The 22,179-nt window shown below is 43.2% G+C and overlaps 1 protein-coding gene across 4 annotated transcripts in view; it reads left to right on the top strand.

Moving 5' to 3' along the window:
• SASH1 (SAM and SH3 domain containing 1) overlaps positions 1–22,179 on the top strand; it is a 283,962-nt gene that overhangs the window by 191,778 nt on the left and 70,005 nt on the right. For all 4 annotated transcript variants that reach the window (XM_074397302.1, XM_074397301.1, XM_074397300.1 and 1 more), the window contains exons 5-7: positions 11,065–11,105; positions 14,130–14,216; positions 17,124–17,236. In XM_074397302.1, coding sequence (XP_074253403.1) covers positions 11,065–11,105; positions 14,130–14,216; positions 17,124–17,236 — 241 coding nt within the window. The remainder of the gene's footprint in view (positions 1–11,064; positions 11,106–14,129; positions 14,217–17,123; positions 17,237–22,179) is intronic.

Raw genomic sequence — 22,179 nt, 5'->3', positions numbered from 1 at the left:
CGAGATATATGAATGTACTTGGTAAGACAGACCAATGCTTTGTGGAAGTTAGTGGTTTTCGTTTCTTAACCACTAACTGTGTATTCATCCGTTCTCACGCTACTAATAAAGACATACCAGAACTGGGTAATTTATAAAGGAAAGAGGTTTAATAGTCTTGGTTCCACGTGGCTGGGGAGACCTCAGGAAACTTGCAATTATGGCAGAAGGGGAAACAAACGATGTCCTTCACATGATGAGTGGAGGAAGCGAATGAGTGCCCAGCGGAGGGGGAAGTCCCCTTATAAAACCATCAGATCTCATGAGAACTCACTCACTATCACTAGAACAGCACGAGGGTAATTGACCCCATGATTAACTTACCGCCTACCAGGTTCCACGCCTGTTGGGAACACAGAGCCAAACCATATTGAATGGTTAGGATGATATTCACCTGCACATAACTGACACCTGACTTCAGTGTTTAGACAATGGGAGCATCTTCTCATATAGCAGGGAGTCTGGAGTTGGGCTTTCTAAGGCTTGAGCAGCTGCTCAAGGAATTATTCCTTCTCCTACTCTACCATTCTTTGTATGGGACTTTCTTCCTTGTGATAAAATGATGTCTGCTTAGGCATTGTTCCAGGAGGGATAATGGGAAGAGCCGAGCAAAGATGTGTAGATGGAGTAAATCCTTTTTGTCATAGAAACACTAGCTTTCTTAGAAACATCTCACCACGAAGTTCTAGTCTTTCTTCTCTGCCATTGACACTTGACCTCAACTAACTGCAAAGGAGTCTGAGGAAGTGAATATTTTAACAGGGTATACTGCCACCCCAAGCAAAATCAGGACTCTGAAAGTAAGAGAGAAAATGAAATGGATATTGACATGGGAGGCAATTAGCTTGACTATTTTCATGTTACAGTGAGATCTTTTTGAGTATTGTAAACTCATGGAAGGTACGGGCCATGTTGTGTACAGTTTCTTCATCCAGTGGCATAGAGCTTCATTATCTATACCAAGCAAACAATAAACCATTGATTGTACGTGAAACTGGTCAGTTGCTGATTCCTTTTTATATGACCTCGCATTGTAAAAAAAATTACGTGGGCCGGGCATGGGAGCTCACACCTGTAATCCCAGCACTTAAGGAGGCTGAGGTGGAAGAATTCCTTGAGGCCAGAAGTTCAAGACCAGCCTGGACTACATAATGAGACCTTGTCTCTACAAAAAAACAAAAAATAATCAAAAAATTAGTTGGGCATGATGGCATACGACTAGAGTCCCAGCTACTTGGAAGGCCAACGCAGGAAGATTGCTTGACTCCAGGAGGTAGAGTCTACAATAAGCCATGATTGTACCACTGCACTCTAGTCTGGTGATAGAGCAAGAACCTATCTGAAAAAAGAATTTTATATATAGATACACACACACACACACACCCTCTAGTATACATTATGGGATATTATGAACATTAGTTATTAACTTTGAAGGAATTGGGAAGGCATTTATAACTTTACAGTACTGGAATAGATGCTGTTACTGTCAACAGTGTTATTAGCATCAAAGCTGGCATTCACAGAGCAATTTTATCTCAACTTCTTAGACAGTTCAGACCCATGAAGCCACAAAGGAAGAAAAATATGGCCCAGATGGAAAAGAGAAGACCCACTGAGGGGCTTTTGGAAACCTCAGAGGATGACTGAATCGCATCCCAGATCTGACTCTCCCTCCCTACCCTGAGCCCACATCACTCTTACACTTGGATAGTCCTGGCGTTACTGAGGCCGTGGCCCAGATACAACCAGGCCATGGCCCCCCCTGTGAAGAGGTGGGATTTGGCTGCTTTTCAGACATGAAACTCTAACTTTCTGCCAGTGACCCGCATCATTAACTTTCGGTACAAGTTACCAGTTGGTGAATGAAAGGACACAAATCTCTTTCACTGCACCTCTGTGGGGGATTTTCAGAGTCGACAGGGGTTGGCCCTGTCCTTGGCCTGGAGAGCCTGCTGGCCATTCCTGAGGTGCCAGAGAACCAGCCCCTTACAAGTTAAGAAATGGAAGTACATTTGGAGAAGGACTGCGGATGTCTTGGCTTATAGGTAGAGTGGTTGAAAGAAAAGGCCAGTAATAATTGCTAGCTTATTTTATTTAATTTTTTTAGTGCTTAGCATGTACAGGCGTGTATCAAGTACAGTAAAAGCCACAACTCACAGAAAACTCTAAAAATTCTATAGGATCAGTAGCATTATTGCCTCTATTTTGCATACAAGGAAACTGGGATTTGGTGGAAGTACATAACTTGCCCAGAGTTGCTGTCAGTCGCGGGTAGAGCTTGGCTTTGAACACTGGCATTTGGACTCCTGAATTCACATTCTGAGCCATTTATTGTGTGATGCCATTTCCCGGGTAGTGGCCTTATGACAACATTTGAGACATCCTTCACATTGAGGTACCAGCCAGCTGCTCATGATCTCTACCACAGACAGAACAAAAGGAGGCAGGCTGGATTTGCAGCAGGAAAGATAATGTTTACTTACCTACAACTTCCATCTGTCTAGTACAATTAGCAGGAGGTTGAAGGATAACAAAGGTGATTGTCATTAGAACTAACACTGTGTGTCTAAATTCGCTGTATCTTTCTCCTTATTTTTCTGAGCAAGACTTCCTTTTGCGACTTCTTATATAGAAGGAATAGGCTGACTTAGAGTGGCTCTGCTGATATCAGTTGTAAACCAAACATATACAAAGAGGGTGGGGTAGAAAAGTCAAAAATTCTACAACTCACAGCTGGAAATTTCAAGTCTTTCAATGTCCTTTTAGCACCTCCAAGTGTAAGAATTTGGATTATGGGGCAAAAAGTCCCCTTTGAACCAGAATTAAAGATTAGATGGTATTAGTGTTTAGAGACAACATTCACACTTCATACCTGAAAACCCCACCATTTCTTTGTTTTGGAGAGTTAATGATAATTGAGGTAATTGATGGACCCAAGCCATTTCCCATGATATAAATACATGCCTATATTGAAAAGCTACGCAACGTCAATAAAAAATTATTTGATATACAATGTGTTGTATACAATAAGCTAAATACTGCTTAAGGAAGACAGTAGGATATAATAACACGTGAATAATGGAAATAATAGGCTGAAAATCCATTGGATAGAGAGATTTTGACGTCATGCTCAATCATTATGCATGCTGTGTTTTGTAATTCTGAGAAACATACAAATTGCTTTTATAAAGTGATTGAGAAGTCGAGGAGAAATTCTTGCGTCCATCTGAATTATTTGAGAGAAGTTAATGACAAAATAATTTACAAGGAGGAACCTTAGTGATTTGGAAACTTAGAATCTAGAATAGGAGATACGTAATGGCAATACTTGGGGGGATAAGAAGAGTGAGCCCCATGGAGAAGACTAAGCTGGTTCGGTTCGTCAGTTTGGGACTGCTCTCTGAATAGTTAGAAGAAGTAACATTTACTTGGAGCTTCGCTGTGCAAAGCTCTTAATGTTCACTCTCATGTACTCCTCCTAACGATCCATTAAGGGGTACTGTTTTTATCATCACACTTGTACTTGAAAAGACAGTCAAAGCTTAGATTGGTGGCATTTACCCCTGGTTCTGCCTGACTCCTGAGCGTGTGTGCTGGGTCAGGCCATTGTCTTATATTTGGCACTGCAGATACCTGCCTTGATCGTGTTTAAAGGTGACCTTGTAACAAAAAGCCAGCAAGTCCAGACTGGGAATAGACTGTGAAATGAAAGAAAAAACCTGGATGGGGATTGTTTTGACCAGCCTGACAAAATGTCACCCATGTTGTCATTGATACAGAATATTCCTGGAGTTCTAACAGTGTGCCAGATTCAGCAATAGAATTACTTTTCAGTCTCAGTCAGTGAATTCACAAGCTAAATCATGGGCCCAAGCAAGAGAGGTGCACAGGGTGTGGAATTTAAGGAGGCACTCACTCCCTGCACCTGCCAGTTTCTGAGAGGGAGCATCCCTTACAGCTTAGGCTCTCATTGTTTCTCTGGCGTCATCCAAGTCCTGGCCCTGTGGCTGGAGAAAGGGTGATCCTTGAATTTTTATGGCAACTAGTATGAATTGAATTTTGTTTCATATCTATTTCTCTTAAACATGGGAAACAGATTTGTATGATAAAAATATCTTCGATACCCAAAGGACAACAAGAAATATTAAATTGAGGCATTATTTCCTTAACATGAAATGCTTTGTCAGGAAAGGAGAATATGAAGGTACAGAGTTATCCATAGTTAAGCAGGACATAAAGAAAAGAAAATCTTAACTGCTTATTAACGTAAGTCTTTCAGCGTCTTAACCTTCCCCTACCTCCCCCTGTACATGCACAAATCAGTAGCACAGATGTGTCAGGCATTTTTTGAAATCGTGGAGCAATGGCTGCTACTGGCTTTGGGGACTGCCTTGGCAGGCCTGGGATGATACAGGAAAAGACCCAGACACAGCAAAAGCCCGGATTCCAAATTCAGCAGGAAATCAACTAATGGAGAAGTTTATTTCCTGAGACTCAAGATTAAGGAACTTTGAAAATCCCTTAAGTACAGGATTTCCAGTAACATATAGCATATGTTCCTTTCCTGGAAATTAGGTTATAATCGCTTTCATTTTTTTTTCCCTTTTCTTTCTTTTTTTCTTTTCTTTTCTTTTCTTTTTTTTTTCATTTGTTTCCTTTTTTTGTTATAATGAAGTTTCTGAACAGCTCACCAAAGCCAAAACATGAAGTGTATTTCAGGAATTTCTCTATGCTTGGCCATTCATTGTGCTTTTTTGGTGTGCTGGACACAGCATGTAGAAACGAGACAGTTATCTTTGCCTAGATGTAGCTTAGACTATCTGTGCATGAACAGAAGAAGAAAAATAAGTTTGAGCCATAGTATTTGGTCTCCTTTCCTTCTAGAAGCAGATGGGGGGTCATGCAATAGTCATAATGTCAATTCCTGAAAAGTGTTCTTGGAATATTTAGTTCTGATACTTCCATAGGCCATGGTCAGATTTGGTGTTGAAAACTTTCTATTTTCGCAAGTTCTTCTGAGTATCTTCTGAGTATCATTTTTGCAAGTTCTTCTGAGCAATTTACTCAAGAGCCGGGCCACTATCTAACGATATCCCCTTTCTGTCTATCCCTTAATTAGTAGAAGAGGGGCATCGTGTTAAAGAATGTATACAATTTGTAATTCTCCTACGTAAGTGAGGAGTCTGGGGAAGAGGGCGAGGTGTTGGACTCAGGACTCAGAAACGTGGCCATCAAGCCCAGTTAGGCCCTTGCCCAGCATGACTGGACCTTAGGCATCTCATCACTCCTGTCCCCGTGATAGTCCTATTCTGTGATGGGGAGTAATGAGAGTATTGCATTGATAGGTGGGATTCTGCACAAGTGAAAAGAAGTTCATGTTGTGTGTGTTCCTCCTCCTCCTATTTGGTCGTACAAGGATCTCCACTGTAAAGCAGTAGACTCACTGGAAAAGAAAATATGGCAACGTAGAGTTTCCGCTGTGTGGAGTATAAGGCTGCAATATATTTTTTAAGTGTGTGTGTGTGTGTGTGTGTGTATGTGTATGTGTGTGTGTGGCGAAGTCTCACTCTGTTGCCCAGACTGACGTGCAGTGGCATGATCTCGGCTCACTGGATTCAAGCGATTCTCTGCTTCAGCCTCCCTCGTAGCTGCGATTACAGGTGCTCTGCACCACACCTGGCTAATTTTTGTATTTTTAGTAGAGATAGGGTTTCACCATGTTGGCCAGGCTGGACTGGAACTCCTGACTACAGGTGATCCACCTGCCTCGGCCTCTCAAAGTGCTGGGATTACAGGTGGGAGCCACAGCGACCAGCTGCACTATAATTTTTGTAAACTTGAGTTTAATGTTATTCAAACCAGAAAGGTAAAGGAGCACTCTGTCTGCTTTTCCTTCCTTCGCTGGCCGCTCATCTTAAGGGAACTCACCTTCTCTTTCTGACCCCTAAAAATCAGGTTACCCCAGAGCTCAGTCTTCATAATGTTTCTCTCTTTGTTGTGTTCAGCCAATCTCAGAGCTTGGAGTACGCAAGTCACTTACAAATTCTTATCTGCAGCTCTCGACTCGCATATCCGACAGTTTCTTTACTGTCTCCACAGGATGTTTAATAAGCACTGCAAACATAGCATGTCCAAAATGGACCTCGTGTTCCCTCCCCTGCTGTTACCCTGCTCAGCTTTCCCCATCTGGGGAAGTGAATGTTATTTCAGCTCATTGTTGAGGTTTCTGCTCAGAGATGCCTTCGCTGTCCCATCATTTCAACTTCTCCCCACTCCTTGACTCTGCAGTCTCCCTCCTTGAATCTGTTTGTTTATTGCTGTGTTCTCAGGACCGCAGAGGATGCTGACTCCTACTGGGAGGTGAATAAATAAGCACTCAATGCAAGAATGAGTGAAAATGAATACAAAAAGCAATTTAACAAAGAATTTGTTAGAGATGGAAGTAGGAGGAAAGAAACTAGTTCAGTTCTGGGGATGCTGTCTCTTACTTTTTTTTTTTCTTTTTTTAATGCAATTGATAAATTACTTAATGTAGGAATTTTATTAAGTGAATTTTGCCTTCGGGAGCAGCTGAAGCAGTTTAGGGATCTTGAGGAAAAATGTTGACACTTAAGCAGGTTTGGGGTCTTAAAATAGTAGGAGTTACTGATGACAAGTATTTGCTAAGGTTTGTTTCTGAGACTTTAAATCCAATACTTCATGATAATTAAATGTTTAAATGGAGTTTTAAAGTGCAGCAGAATATTAATTATTGCTTTCTGGTCATCAAAATCCATGCTGTTCCCATCGTTTTTAGCCATTGACATTGAAAAAATTGAGTCCAAAGGGCAGATCCACCTCCAGCACCCACCATCCTCGGGCCTGGGGCATGTGGCTGGAGGAAGGAGATTCTACCAGGAGGCCTCTTTGGAACTGACGTCTCAGCATTAATTTCTTCCACTAGGAGATCAGTAAATGACTCCTTCCACCTGCTGCTATCCACATTTGGACTGGGGTTATATCATTGATTTTTGCTCCTGCTGGATGAATTTTAATAATCAGTCTCAAGGAGAAAGGAGATGGCATTTTGCATTGCTTCTATGCCAGCTTCTCTTTGCAGGGAGAAGTCACTGCATCCAAATTCATACGGTGTCATTTTCCTCCTTTGCAAATTTGATGAGCTGGGGCGCCTCACGCTTATGAAACATGGGATTGTTATTCTTTGGCCAGCATCTAGGTGGTGAACTTGTGAAATTTTAAAAACAAAATCCCACTCACCACAGCAAAATGAATAAAGAAACTACAGTGCCATCTGCTGGCATCCTGGGGAAATTCAAGTAATGCCAGGGACGAGCTTAAACCAGAGGATACAGTTATTCAAAGTGTGTGACAATTTGAAGACTCTAGGTTAAAAATAATGAAAATACTGTCAGTCATCATTTTAGAGAGGAAAATATGATTACATTTTGTGATAATGATGGAGCACTGAGAGCGTATGTTTTTCTGCAGTGTACTTTTTGAAGTATTTTGATGACCCTTAGGGAAAGTAGAAGTTCACAGTTTATGTTTTGACTTATTACATAATCCGTTTTATCCCGAGGTAGGGCTATTGGTCCTTAGCAAGACTTCTATAGTCCTGGCCAGGCATGGTTGCTCACGCCTATAATCCCAGGACTTTGAAAGGCTGAGGTAGGTGGATCACCTGAGGTCAGGAGTTCAAGTCCAGCCTGGCCAACATGGTGAAACCCCATCTTTACTAAAAATACAAAAATTAGCCCGGTATGGTGGTGCCCACCTGTAGTCCCAGGAGGCTGAGGCAGAAAAATTGCCTGAACCTGGGAGGCAGAGGTGGCCGTGAGCCGAGATCACGCCACTGTCCTGCAGCCTGGGCAACAGAGCAAGACTCTGTCTCAATAAAAAAGAACAAAAATTAGCTGGGCATGTGCCTGTAATCCCAGCTACTCAGGAGGCCGAGGGAGAAGAATCGCTTGAACCCAGGAGGCAGAGCTTGCAATGAACCAAGATCATGCCACTGCACTCCAGCGTGGGCAACAGAGCGAGACTCCTTCTCAGGAAAAAAGAAAAGAAAAAAAAAAAAAAAAAAAAAAAAAAAAAAAAAAAAAAAAGACATCCCTAGTCCTTAGCGTGAGGACAAAAATACATATGGGGCTCCCTGTGCCTCTGACTTCCCCTTACAGAAAACACGGTTTTCCAGCTGCAGACCCCGGCCCACTGAAGTAAGGTGAGCACATGCACAGCCCCATGACTTGAAGTGCAGAGTGCAGCACAGTAAGATTAAAAAAGAAAAATGAAGAATCTAAACTGAGCAGAAACTCTTCTTTCTTTCAGAAGGATTTCCCGCCTCACTCTCCAGCCTACTGGCTTGCTCTCATTTTGCTCCAGCTTCTGCTGTGGCCCTGAGTGGGTCACATTTGCTGCCTCCCTTCCTCATTCCCCACCCCCATCCTTTCTTAGGCTTTTCTGTTCCAGTCTCGCCTCCTCCCCAACCTGTGGGTCCCTGTTCTTCCTTTTCATCCACGTCCCTTACTTGTGCTGTTGTTCGCTACATTTTGGCTGAATGATTTGCATTTTCAGATGGCTACCTCCTAAAAGCCTTGCAGGTAAATAGAGGGATTTTCACTGTTGTGGGTGTGGGAGGCGGGAAAGAGGGCCCAGCCATGTCGTGGCACAATTTGGTGGTAAGTGGGATTTTCCTTCCATGTTCTGTCTTCACAGCATAGGAGTGAGGGGAAATAACTGGAATTTGAATCTGGCTCTTGTCCTCTGCAGCGGTGTCTTCCCTGATTCTGTTCTTAGTTTGGACTCTCCCCTGGTTTACAATAGAAGGCTGTCAGATTTTTGTGCTGGTCATCACAGTTCACTGCACTCAGTGGTGGAGAATGGTGGTGCTGGCAGGGCTGGGCCTGCCACTCAGAAATGGCACCCGGTATCAGCCCACACCCATGCAGCTACCAAAGGGCGGTGGCTGACTAAAGGCGGCTCTGCATGCAAAAGCCTCCCTCCGCTCTCTCTGGTCACGTTAGATGCTCAAGGCCCTTTTATCCAAAAGGTAGACAGAAAATCACTCTAGGTGGTTAGGATGCTCACTTTCTCTTCCTCTACTGTATTTTGTTCTTTAAGAGACAGAGCCTCATTCAGTCACCCAGTTTGGAGATCAGTGGTGTGACCGTAGCTCACAGCAACCTCGAACTCCTGGGCTCAAGTAGTCCTCCTGCCACAGCCTTCCGAGTAGCTACGACTATATGTTCATGTCACCATGCCCAGCTAAACGTTTCCTCCCTTCTTCCTCTTTCTCTCTGTCTCTTTCTTTCTCTCTCTCTTTCTTTCTTTCCTTCTTTCTTTCTTCTTTCTTTACTTCTTTCCTTCTTTTCTTTCTCTTTCTTTCTTCTCTTTTTCTTTCTTCCCTCTTTCTTTTTTCTTTCTTTCTTTCCTCTCTCTCTCTCTCTCTCTCTCTCTCTCTCTCTTCTCTTTCTTTCCTTTCTTCTTTCTCTTTCTTGCATGTTTCACCCTGTCACCAGGCTGGAGTGCAGTGGTGTGATCTCGGCTCACTGCAACCTCTGCCTGCCGGGTTCAAGCAATTCTCCTGCCTCAGCCTTCCGAGTAGTGGGAATTGCAAGTGTGAACCACCACACCTGGCTAATTTTTGTATTTTTAGTAGAGATGGGGTTTTGCCCCTGTTGTCCAGTCTGGCCTCAAACTCAAGTGATCTGCCCGCCTTGTTATTTTTTTGATACAATCAACTTTTAACTTTCTTTGCTTTTCCCCAAAAAACCAAAGAAAGGCTTTGAATTCAATACAGGCTGAGAATGTATTGAAGCTATATTCCCTTCTCCCTTCTCCCATTTTTATGCTTTGTTTCTTTAAATTTTGTTTGTCTGAGTTTTTTTTCTGGAGAAATGCTTAATGAACTGGTTTTGGGCTGTGTACACTTTTCAGATTATTTTGAGTTCATCTGTATCTACCTTCACAAACTGGCAGCCAAAGGTGTTGCGTTAGGGGGCAAATTCGATGCCCGGACATGTATTGATTAATTTGGACCCATTTAAAAAAACTGGTTTATTTGCCACCACTTAAAAATGTTAGAGGTCTCATATAAAAATTCAGATTTCTGGCCAGGTGCAGTGGCTCACGCCTGTAATCCCAGCACTTTGGGAGACTGAGGCGGGTGGATCACCTGAGGTCAGGAGTTCGAGACCAGCCTGGCCAACATGGTGAAACCCTGTCTCAACGAAAAATACAAAAATTAGCTGGGCATGGTGGTGCATGCCTGTAATCCCAGCTACTGGGGAGACTGAGGCAGGAGACTCGCTTGAACCTGGGATGTGGAGGTTGCAGTGAGCTGAGATCGTGCCACTGCACTCCAGCCTGGCCAACAGAACAAGGCTCCATCTAAAAAAATGCAGATTTCTGGCTTCTCTCCGAACATTGGAAGATTCAGCGGGATGGACTTTGCACTTGCCAACTGGCAGCAACCAACTGGAGGAACTCCCCACTGGCTGCCCCTGTTAGGGGCCCTCCGTCTCCTGCTGTGGGTCTCTCCCCCACCTCCCTCCGTCTCCTGCTGTGGGTCTCTCCCCCACCTCCCTCCCTCTTTGTTTCCCAAGAGCTGACCCCTGTACTCATCTGCTGGCCCAAGTGGCATTTGCGGTGCTGAGTTTATGTTTTTATTATTATTTACTTTCCTTTCCTCTTACACAAGAGACTTCCCAATGGCAGCAATTTCACTTGTATTAATAGTTCACAGAATGAAAGGTACTTCAGTGATCATCTAGCGAAGAAGTCTGTCTTCTTCATTTCATATTACCAGTCTCACCTTCGAGTGAGTCTTTAATAAATGTTGACAAATGGCACACGAGTCTATTTCTAGGAAGTCAGCAGATGGGCAAGAAAAGCCAGTGGTAAATAGCCTATAACAATTTCCCTGTCTGTATTAAGTAGTACTGATACTGATCAGACTAGTTAGGGTTTTCAGTTCTCCCATGAAAGCAAGTCTCCCTGGTAATCTGATTTGTTTTTCTTTTCTAGGAACCCTCTTCATAAATCAAACTCAGAAGACGGCTCTGTGGGTCAGTACCATTCTTCTTGGTTTACCTATTTAATTATCTTAATACTTTATAGAAAACACAAACGTGAAAATATAAAAACCACAAATAGTCCTTCTACTCAGAAATAAACACTGTTAAGATTTTGATGTACAACCTTATTCTTTTTCTAAGGTTTAAAAAAACATAATTGTGATTATATTCTGCATACTGTTTTAAAGTTTTTAAGTTGAATATGTTATGAGCATTTTCCCGTGACTGAATATTCTCTACATTAGTAGAGAAAAAATTGGAAGCAACCTAAATATCCAGCAAAGAATTAATTGGTTAATTGACTGATGGCACATCCAATATGGCAGAATAGCATGCAGACTTAAAAATGCATTGCTGCTGTAAAACTCCTGGGGTCTGTATCTCTGATAATGTCCTCAGGATAAATCCTTCAATTTGGAATTTTTTAGATCCAAGATTATGCACAATTAAGCATTGTATATTTTATATATTCTTGATTAGAAAATTCACTCTCGGTTTAGTAACTGCTGCCTTGTCTGGGTCAGAGGGTGGGTGGGTGATAGTGATTAGGAACGTAAGTACTCAATTGAATCTGGCTGCCTGGCTTTGAATCTGCCAACTGAATAGCTACCGTCTTGTGTAGCTCACCTGTACCAAGCCTCCGTTTTCTCATCTGCTAGGTTGGTGCAATAATGTATCATATAATTGAGTACTAAATGAAATATGCCATTAGCTAGCAAAGTACTTGGATATAATAGCTCAATAAATGTTAGCTATTACCATTTATTAGGCTGCATCTCTGTTTCAGAAGCTTGAAAATGGGAGAAGGGAGAAGGGAATACAGCTTCAGTATATTCTCAGCTTGTACAGTGGTTCAATTCTCTTACCCCAGCAATCTGGGAGGCCAAGGCAGGATAATTACTTGGGCCCAGGAGTTCAAGACCAACCTAGGCAGCATAGCAAGATGCTGTCTCTACCAAAAATTTGAAAATTATCTGGGTATGGCAGCATGCACCTGTAGTTCCAGCTACTTGGGAGGCTGAGGTGGGCGGATCCCTTGAGCCCAGGAGTTTGAGGCTACAGTGAGCTGTGATTGCAACACAGCACTCCAGTTTGAATGACAAAGACTGTGTCTCTTAAAAAGAAAATAAATAGGCCGGGCACGGTGGCTTACTCCTGTAATTCCAGCACTTTAGGAGGCCGAGGCGGGTAGATCACGAGATCAGGAGTTCAAAACCAGCCTGGCTAGTATGATGACTGTAGTTCCAGCTGATCAGGAGGCTGAGGCAGGAGAATCACTTGAACCTGTTAGGCAGAGGTTGCAGTGAGCCGATATCGCACCACTGCATTCCAGCCTGGGCAACAGAGCAAGACTCCGCCTCAAAAAATAAATAAAATAAAATAAATATTTCTGAACTGTCCAAGAGAAAGGTTGAGTTAATAATAACTAACCTGCTTTAACCCTGCATGGCTGACATTTGCTTCATTGTTAGGCCCAAAGGCAGTGGGCGATACAAAACTTACACAGAGCTCTGTCTTTGGCTGAAGGTTTCATTCCCATCACTCTGAGGGCTGTCAGAACTTAAATGCAGGCATCCTGTTTTGACAGACGACGCCCTTTCTAGCCTGGGAGCGCCATAGACATGGTTCCCATGTGTCTGCTTTATTGCTTGGCACCGCCAGTCTAGACTGGGGAAACCCACCACTTTGCTGGGCCCTGTATCCAGTGATGACGGAGCCACCAGACAGACACCACGTGGTGACAAAGCAGCGATTTTGAATGTGCCTCATCAGCATGATGGCAGACAGCGCTGCTGCGGCTTTTCATCTGTAAAGGATAAAGGACCACTCTATCCATTTGTTTTACTTAGCCTCCCCTTTTGCTTTGCTTTTGAAAAGGTATCACGGCCGGGCGCGGTGGCTCACGCCTGTAATCCCAGCACTTTGGGAGGCCGAGGTGGGTGGATCACGAGGTCGAGAGATCGAGACCATCCTGGTCAACATGGTGAAACCCCGTCTCTACTAAAAATACGAAAAATTAGCTGGGCATGGTGGCGCGTGCCTGTAATCCCAGCTACTCAGGAGGCTGAGGCAGGAGAATTGCCTGAACCCAGGAGGCGGAGGTTGCGGTGAGCCGAGATCGCGGCATTGCACTCCAGCCTGGGTAACAAGAGCGACACTCTGTCTCAAAAAAAAAAAGGTATCACATATTGTTGATGATCAGAACCCTAACTACATATGAAAAATGTCTCGCTAGAGCAGCGAAGTTGTTTGCCCTTGAAAGTCACTGCAGTAGTTTGGAAAGGATGAGGGTGGGGCGGGTAAAGGGAAACCCATTTGGGAGACGCCACAGCCGGATTGCAGTCTTTCTTGTCTTTGTGCCCTGGGTAAGTTGTAGGTGGGTCACCAGGTAGCCTGAATGCCAGGGACGTGGGAGTCATGCCATACCGAGAACCTTGCAGACCACACTTCAGAGAGTAACAGTGGGGGCCAGACCCACAGACCCAGGGGACCCACTCCCCTGACCTGTGGGCCCAGGACATACCAACCATTCTGTCTGTGTCATTAAATCTGGAATAACAGAAATAAACCAAGGGTAGATCAACAACAGAAACAACAACAAAATAAAGTTAACTTCTTAAAATACCCTATTTGTGGTATAGTTGAAATAATTGTGGCTAAGAGCAAAGCGGGGGAAATATACTGCAAGACAAGGCCAAATTAGGCCCAGTCGTTAAACAAACATCAAAGTAAACACAAGAACGCATGGTTTGCCTTCCTTTTTGATGTTTTTGTGTTTCTAATCTTAACTCCACTGCACCGTTTTTTTTGCTACTGGGAAATTTGCATTTCTTTTAAACAACTTTATAGGCATCTCCCATTCTTCCATTAACTGAAAGAAGAAAAAAAAACTGTCCTTTTGTGAAATCAAAGTATTCTTACCAGCTTCAAATTATAAGGAAGAGGCTACTTTTGTTATTAATGAATTTATTGCTTATGCTTTTTCTTCCTTTTTTTTTTTTTTTTTTTTTTAAGGAAAAGGAGACTGGAAGAAGAAAAACAAGTATTTCTGGCAGAACTTCCGAAAGAACCAGAAAGGAATAATGAGACAGACTTCAAAAGGTACTGCAGTGCAGCTGGCGGACAGTGGGTCCTTTTAGCTCTACCATGTGAAGAAGCCTATGCTGCTTACCTCAGTGGATGCTCTGAGTTAGCATAACTCACTGCACGTGCCCATAAAGGGTTCAACTTTTCTGACATTCCTGTTGTTCCTTTAAGACTTTATCCCAGTGATTTTTTTTTTAAGTCAAAGAAAACAAAAGAGGGCAAGTTCACAGCGTTTTCCCTTCATAGATCTGACAGCGGAGGCCAAATCTTTAGTTTTCTCAGTTGCACCAACCTCAGAAAGATCTTTAGTCTTCTGTTGCCGAGATCTAACCCGAAAGGGTCTTGCGAGCCCTTGCATGTGCTGGTTTGGGGCTCTCTTGCCTGCATTCCCACTTAGAGCCTTTGCATTATTCTAAACGTTTGACGCTCTTCTGCGGCGGGACAGTTCTGGGTGTTGCCCCTGGAAACTCTAGTGGTCTGACATCATGGGAATTTGCCCGGGCGGCTTTGTGAAGGGAGTTCTGCCCTACTCTCGGCTGTGTCTTTTGTTGTTGTTTATATAGTAAGTAAATATGTCATCCCTTTGAGGCTCAGTTATAAAATTTATGTTTCCCCAGTATTCAAAGAAGAAACCAGAACAAATCCACTTCCAGATTCCAGTCCAGCTGAATGAAGTTATCGATAGATAAAAAGTTTTCCTTGATCACCAGTGACGCTACTTGTTTTCCTTTACAAAATCGTAGGGCCCTCCACTGTGTGGAACGTCTGTCTAATTATCCATACGCGTGGAAATGAGAAAAATGGATGTGAACAATACACAAGTCACCGCACACCTGGGTTCCTTGGCAACATTCCACGTGGCTCTTTTTTTCAAAGTTGTCCTACTTTTAAGCATTCCCAGTTTTTTTTTTTGTTTTTTTTTTTTTTTTGTATACACTGCACCACTTGTGATTCAAAATAAACCTTGGATTCTAAAAAAAAAAAAGTCTAATTTAGAAAGAAAGCTAAGGAGAAAGGGAGAGGGAGGGAAAGAGGAAGCCCATAGTTTACCAGATAACGTGGATTTTTAAAGAATTCAACCAATTCCCCATCACCTTCTCTGCCGTGAGGCTTCTCTCTTCACCCAGCACACGCTATTATGCCCCCTGTGTAAGTAGCAAAGGGAACTTGAGGATTATATTTGGATTGATTGATTACACAATGGAAATGAGATAGGGAAATAGAGGGGAACATAAATTTTAAAGTCAGCTGTGCCTGAAATGGTTCCCTACAAGTCTACAGGCAGACTCTTTCTCTCTGTCCCTAACACCAAAGACAAATTAAGCCACAGTCAGGCATCCTAACAATACTGGAAGCTGGTGAAAAGTAGAAGTGAGAAAGAAGGGGAGGAGAGTAGCATGCAGGACTGGAGTGGAGATGTTACAGCTCATGTTCACTAGCATGAGCTGTAATGTCCTTCTGCACATGCTGACTAGAGGCATCATTGCCCAAGGTGGCTCAGATATACTGGAGGCAATAGCAGTCCGTTCGCTCTGTAGGAAAATCTTAGGAATCTCATGGGTCGTTCTCTTCTCTGCAATTCTAGCTGCCTACAGGTGTGAGTTGGAAGTTGATTTTCCCTCAGTTTGGAAACCAATTTATGACAATAATGCTTTCAGATACAGACCTGTATGGCGTCCTTCTTTTGATTGACTCAATATGATTCATGTCTGTGATTTGCACTTGGTTTTTTTTTTTTTTTTGGTCTTCAGACGGAGTCTTGCTCTGTCACCCAGGCTGGAGTGCTGTGGTAAGATCTTGGCTCACTGCAACCTTCGCCTCCCGGGTTCAAAGCAATTCTCCTGCTTCAGTTTCTTGAGTAGCAGGGATTACAGGTGCCTGATACCATGTATAGCTAATTTCCATATTTTTAGTGGAGATGGGCTTTTACCTTGTTGGCCAGGCTGGTCTCGAACTCCTGATCTCGAGTGATCCACCTGCCTTGGCCTTCCAAAGTACTGGGATTACAGGCATGAGCCACTGCACCGGGCTGGCTGCACTTAGTTCTGAGGAATGTTAACAGTGAAATAGCTTAGTAGGAAGGTTTTGCCAGGATGTGGGTCTAGACTCTGTGACCTTCCTCCGTCTGTCATGACCTAGGGTTCTTTCCCACTTCGTTGCAAAAATACTTTCTTCTCACTTATATTTCAAATGAAAGAACACAGAGAACCCACAGCTGAAGGAGCCTTGGAATGCTTGTGTGATCCAGTTGGGTGTATGAATTAGATCTTTACTTCACTTACATTGCAGAGGTCTCTCTCACTTTCTTCCGAAACCCATCCACTGGGCGCTCCATCTCAAAGGCTCTGATCATCTTGAAGGATTTGTTTCTACGGTGACATCCACATGTTCTGCAAGCCTGCTTCTCCATCAGAAGTGCTTATTGGCCTCTTAAAAAGCAGCGTACTTGGGTCGGGCGCGGTGGCTCAAGCCTGTAATCCCAGCACTTTGGGAGGCCGAGGCGGGTGGATCACAAGGTCAAGAGATCGAGACCACCTTGGTCAACAAGGTGAAACCCCGTCTCTACTAAAAATACAAAAAATTAGCTGGGCATGGTGGTGCGTGCCTGTAATCCCAGCTACTCAGGAGGCTGAGGCAGGAGAATTGCTTGAACCCAGGAGGCGGAGGTTGCGGTGAGCCGAGATCGTGCCATTGCACTCCAGCCTGGGTAACAAGAGCGAAACTCCGTCTCAAAAAAAAAAAAAAAAAAAAAAAAAAAAAAGCAGCGTACTTTTGCTACCCTGTTGCTTCCTCAGTAACATTCCACATAGGTAGTGTCCTGAGCAACATTCTTCCCTAGCCGGAGACAGCAGGTGTCAGCATTGACATTCTGTTTCCTCATTCCTGTTTTCATTCCTGTTATTCTTTGTCCTCAATTTCTAGGAGAAGATGTTGGTTACGTTGCCAGTGAAATAACGATGAGCGATGAGGAGCGGATTCAGCTAATGATGATGGTCAAAGAGAAGATGATCACTATTGAGGAAGCACTTGCTAGGGTAAGCATGCAGATACCTGGTTTATATTTGTGAGGACTTGGCTTCCTGAAGCATGAAAATGTTTGGGGCCATCAAGGGGGATAGTACTCAGGTACCCCTGATATCAGATAAAATATTTATTCTGTTTACTTGATACAAGCATTCTACCTTGTGAGGTAAAACTTCCAGTCAATGAAAACATGAATGAATGAATGGCAGATATTTTTGATCTGTGGACCACATTAACAAGGAAAACAGCCTTTTAAAAAGAATATAATCAGTGTTGAAAAATTAATTAATAAATAAGAATCCTTCTGAATGCAACTGCGAAATCCACAAGCTTTTTGAAATGAATGTAATCAGTAGTAAAAAATTAATTATTAAATAAGAATCAAATGTGGCCAGGCGCCGTGGCTCAAGCCTGTAATCCCAGCACTTTGGGAGGCCGAGGTGGGTGGATCACGAGGTCAAGAGATCGAGACCATCCTGGTCAACATGGTGAAACCCCATCTCTACTAAAAATACAAAAAAAATTAGCTGGGCATGGTGGCGCGTGCCTGTAATCTCAGCTACTCAGGAGGCTGAGGCAGAAGAATTGCCTGAACCCAGGAGGCGGAGGTTGCTGTGAGCCGAGATCGTGCCATTGCACTCCAGCCTGGGTAACAAGAGCGAAACTCTGCCTCAAAAAAAAAAAAAAAAAAGAATCAAATGTAAAAGCATTATGAACATCAGGTTTTTGTTTTTGTTTTTTTGAGTTGAGGTCTCACAGTGTTGTCCAGTCTAGAGTGCAGTGCAGTCACAACTCACTGCAGCTAACCTCCTGGGCCTAAGCGATCCTCCCATGTTGGCCTTCTGAATAGCTGGGACTGCAGGCGTGTGCCACCACACCTAGTTAATTTTTAAATGTTTTACAGAGACAGAGTCTCCTCATGTTTCCCAGCCTGGCGACAGTGAGACTCCCTCTCAAAAAAAAGATAGTGAACATAGTGAATAAATGGGTGTGCTCTGAGGGCTCCGCTGACCAGCCATTCTCTCTCTCTTCCTCCAGCTCAAGTTTCCCTATTTCCTGAAACACAACGTATTTAAATTAGGCCAATTAATAGCCTTGCAGTCGCCTCTATGCATTTAATTGAAAGGAACAGTAGCATGCCTCTCACTTTAAATCAAAAGCTAGGAATGATTCAGCTCATCGAGGAAAGCTTGTTGAAAGCCAGGGTAAGCCAAAAACTAGGCCTTTGGCATCAAACAGTTAAGCTGGGAATGCAAAGGAAGAGTTCTCGAAGGAAAAGAAAAGCGTGACTCCAGTGATCACACATATGATAAGAAACTGGAACAGCCTTCCTGCTGACGTGGAGAAAGTGTGAGTGGGCTGGGGAGATCCTCACAGTCATGACTCTCTTGTAAGCCAAAGCCTAACCCAGAGCAAGCCCCTAATTCTTCAGTTCTATGAAGAGATAAGGAGGTTCTTCTTATGATAAATCAAGAAACTGGTTTTTTGAGAACACCAGCAAATTTATGAGATTCACTTTATTGCAACATTCCCTTTATTGCAGTGGTCCGAAATCAAACCTGCAATACCTCTGAGGAATGCCTGTGCTCAGAAATTATTATTTAAAATCTGCCTATGACCTAGATCTCCCTAAGCAGCTTTTTAAGTAATGAGCTTGACTTCTTTAAAGCATGTATATTAATTAGCCATCATAAAGCTATTAGAAAATGTCTGTTAAAGCCATTAGATGGGATGAAAGCATGCAGTAAATAAAATATTGAAATCTTAAGTTAAGCTGTCTCTTAAAATTGCACTAAAAAAGACAGTACATTGAGGTTTGTTTTGCGAATTTCATTCTTTTCAAATGCTTTTTCAGCTTACGGTGGGGTTTCACATATTAATTCTTTGTAGCCTTTTTCATTTTGATCATCATTTGTGTGTGATAACTGGGTTTTAGGGGTGTGATGAATCACGGTTTTACAGTTTACAGTGGGAAAATATCCATCAATGAAATCAAATTCATACAAATGAGATAAAGTGGACCTAATTGTCTTGATTTGAACATGGGCAAAATTTTTCTCAACGTGATGATGCCTGCCTCCAAGTGGTGCATAGACCATCTTCTTTTCTGTTGAGTTGTCCTGTAATCACTGATCAGGTTTCAAAGCCACACGCTCCACCCAGGTGTCTTGAAATATTTGATTGACAGTGGGAGATAAACCCATTAGAGAGCCTGGAGGAATGGTATGCCCTATCCCACCCTCTGAGGCAGTTTAGCCATTCTCAGCATAGTCAATACAGGAAGTCTGAGTCTTAACTTCTTCTGTATGGTGATCAAATAAGTTTCCATCTTTCTTTCTTTTTTTTTTAAGATGGGGTTTCACCATGTTTGTCAGGCTGGGCTTGAGCTCCCGATCTCAGGTGATCCATCTTTCTTTTTTTTGAGACACAGTTTTGCTCTTTTTGCCCAGACTGGAGTGCCATGGCGCGATCTCAGCTCACCATAACCTCCACTTTCTGAGTTCAAGCGATTATCCTGCCTCAGCCTCTGGGAGTAGCTGGGATTGCAGGCACGAGTCACCATGCCCAGCTAATTTTGTATTTTTAGTAGAGATGGGGATTCATCAGTTGGCCAGGCTGGTCTTGAACTCCTGACCTTAGGTGATACGCCTGCTTTGGCCTCCCAAAGTGCTCGGGAGTTTCATTCTTGAGCAGGTCATAAGTTAAAGGATGTAGATTCTCTGCATGGACAGTTTCCTGCTTCAGACAACATTTTTCATGAATGTTTCATCTCTGGCTATGAAGCAGCTCATTTAGGCACCAGTAGTTGAGGATGTATGCTGCCCTGAGAACAGTCCAATAAGCAGCTCTGTGACTTCTTCATCTGCCAACGGGCGCTCTTCCTTGTCTGTAGAATCTACCAAAGTTTGGAGAATGCCTTGGATTTATTCTTCTGGTTTCTTTGTTTCTGGGTTGCCTTACAGACAACAGTCCTGCTCTCAATGAGCTTTGTAGCTGCTTCTGCAACCACACAAACATGGCCAAGGAGGCTGCACCCAGCCAAAGGTCCGAAGCCTCCACTCACATCTACACTCAACTCTGCAATCTCCGCCTCCCGGGTTCAAGCAATTCTCCTGCCTCAGCCTCCTGAGTAGCTGGGAGTGTAGGCACTTGTGGCTAATTGTTTGCATTTTTAGTAGAGACTGGGTTTTACCATGTTGGCCAGGGTGGTCTCGATGTCTTGACCTGGTGATCCACTCGCCTCGGTCTCCCGAAGTGCTGGGATTACAGGCATGAGCCACCATGCCTGGCCTAAGTTCACTATCTTACATGTTTAGGTTTGTGGTTCCCCAAAATAGTTACAATATTAACATCCAAGGTCACGGATCACAGGTCACCATAACAGATGTAATAAGAAGGTAAAAGTTTGAAATATTGTAGGAATTACCAAAATGTGATGCTGGGACCACCCATGCTCTTAGAGGAATGGCGTGGTAAACTTGCTCCGTGCCAGGCTGCCACAAACCTTCAATTCATAAACATGCAGTTTCTGTGACGTGCAGCAGAGTGAAGCGTACTCAATAGAATGAGGTGTGCCTGTACCAGTTTTAAGGGCTTCTATAGCTCTTGGCAGGTAAGTTCAGTATATTCAGATCTTTTACTCATTCCACAAGCTGTAGCAAGCCCATACTTGGAAGTTATTGGTTATTCATTTATGTGAGTAATTTGTGCGTGTGTTGGGGTGGGTGAAGATAAGGGAATACACTCACATTTTAAAGCCTTGGATAAAAGAGAATAGTAGTACATTTTTTGGCATGATGATAACCAGCATTGATGGAGCTATGTGGTAGAAAAATATGTCCTTCGCAATTTTAACTGGAAGCACTGTCTATAGGTAATTGAGAGAGATCTATGACCATGATTTAATAATCACATTTCCTTAAAAGTGATTATTTACACTAAAGACTGCTCAAGTCAGTGTGATCTAATCATTAAGTATTACACATTGATTTATCTGATAATGTATGTATCTGATTCAAACATGATATCCGTGTGAAAGTCAGAAGTAAAGTCCTTTGGAGATTGAGAAAAGAGCACTTAATGTTTGTCATTGACTGTCACTGATGTTTTGGCATCATGAACTTTTTTTTTTTTTTTTGAGAGAGGGTCTCGCTCTGTAGCCCAGGCTAGAGTGCAGTGGCATGATCAATGATTCACTGCAGCCTCGACCTCTCATGCCTCAGTTTCCTGAGTAGCTGGGACTCTAGGCACATGCCACCACACCTGGCTAAATTTTTTTTTTTTTTTTGAGAGAGTCTCGCTCTATTGCCCAGGCTGGAATGCAGTGGTGTGATCTTGGCTCACTGCAACCTCTACCTCTCAGGTTCAAGCAATTCTCTTGCCTCAGCCTCCCAAGTAGCTGGGACTACAGGTATGCACCACCACTGGCTAATTTTTTGTATTTTAGTAGAGATGGGGTTTCACCATGTTGGCCAGGCTGGTCTCGAACCTCTGACCTCAAGTAATCCACCTGCCTTGGCCTCCAGAGTGTTGGGATTACAGGCATGAGCCACCACACCTGGCCTCATCTGACTAATTTTATTATTTTTATTATTTTATTTTTGTAGAGACCAGGTTTCACAATGTTGCCCAGGTTGGTCTTGAACTCCTGGTTTCAAGTGATCTTATCACGTCAGCCACCTCAGCCTCCCAGTGTACTGGGATTACAGTGGCATGAGCCACTGTGCCTGGCCCAAACTTTTCTTAATTCTAGGTGTCATATATCTGATTCCCTGGAAGCCTGAGACAGGGATTCTTGTGTATCTTAGTCTATTTAGTGTTGCTGTAAAGGAATACCAGAGACTGGGTAACTTAAAAGAGGTTTATTTGACTCATGATTCTGCCTGCCAGGAGACTGGCCATCTAAGGAAAATCTTAGGCTGCTTATGCTGGAAGGCGGTGTGTGCAGAGATCA

This window comes from Saimiri boliviensis, chromosome 4 (genome assembly GCF_048565385.1).
Source record: "Saimiri boliviensis isolate mSaiBol1 chromosome 4, mSaiBol1.pri, whole genome shotgun sequence".
NCBI classification, from domain to species: domain Eukaryota; kingdom Metazoa; phylum Chordata; class Mammalia; order Primates; family Cebidae; genus Saimiri; species Saimiri boliviensis.
The sequence above is the reverse complement of the archived record's forward strand: the minus strand, read 5'-3'. Positions and strand labels throughout refer to the sequence as shown.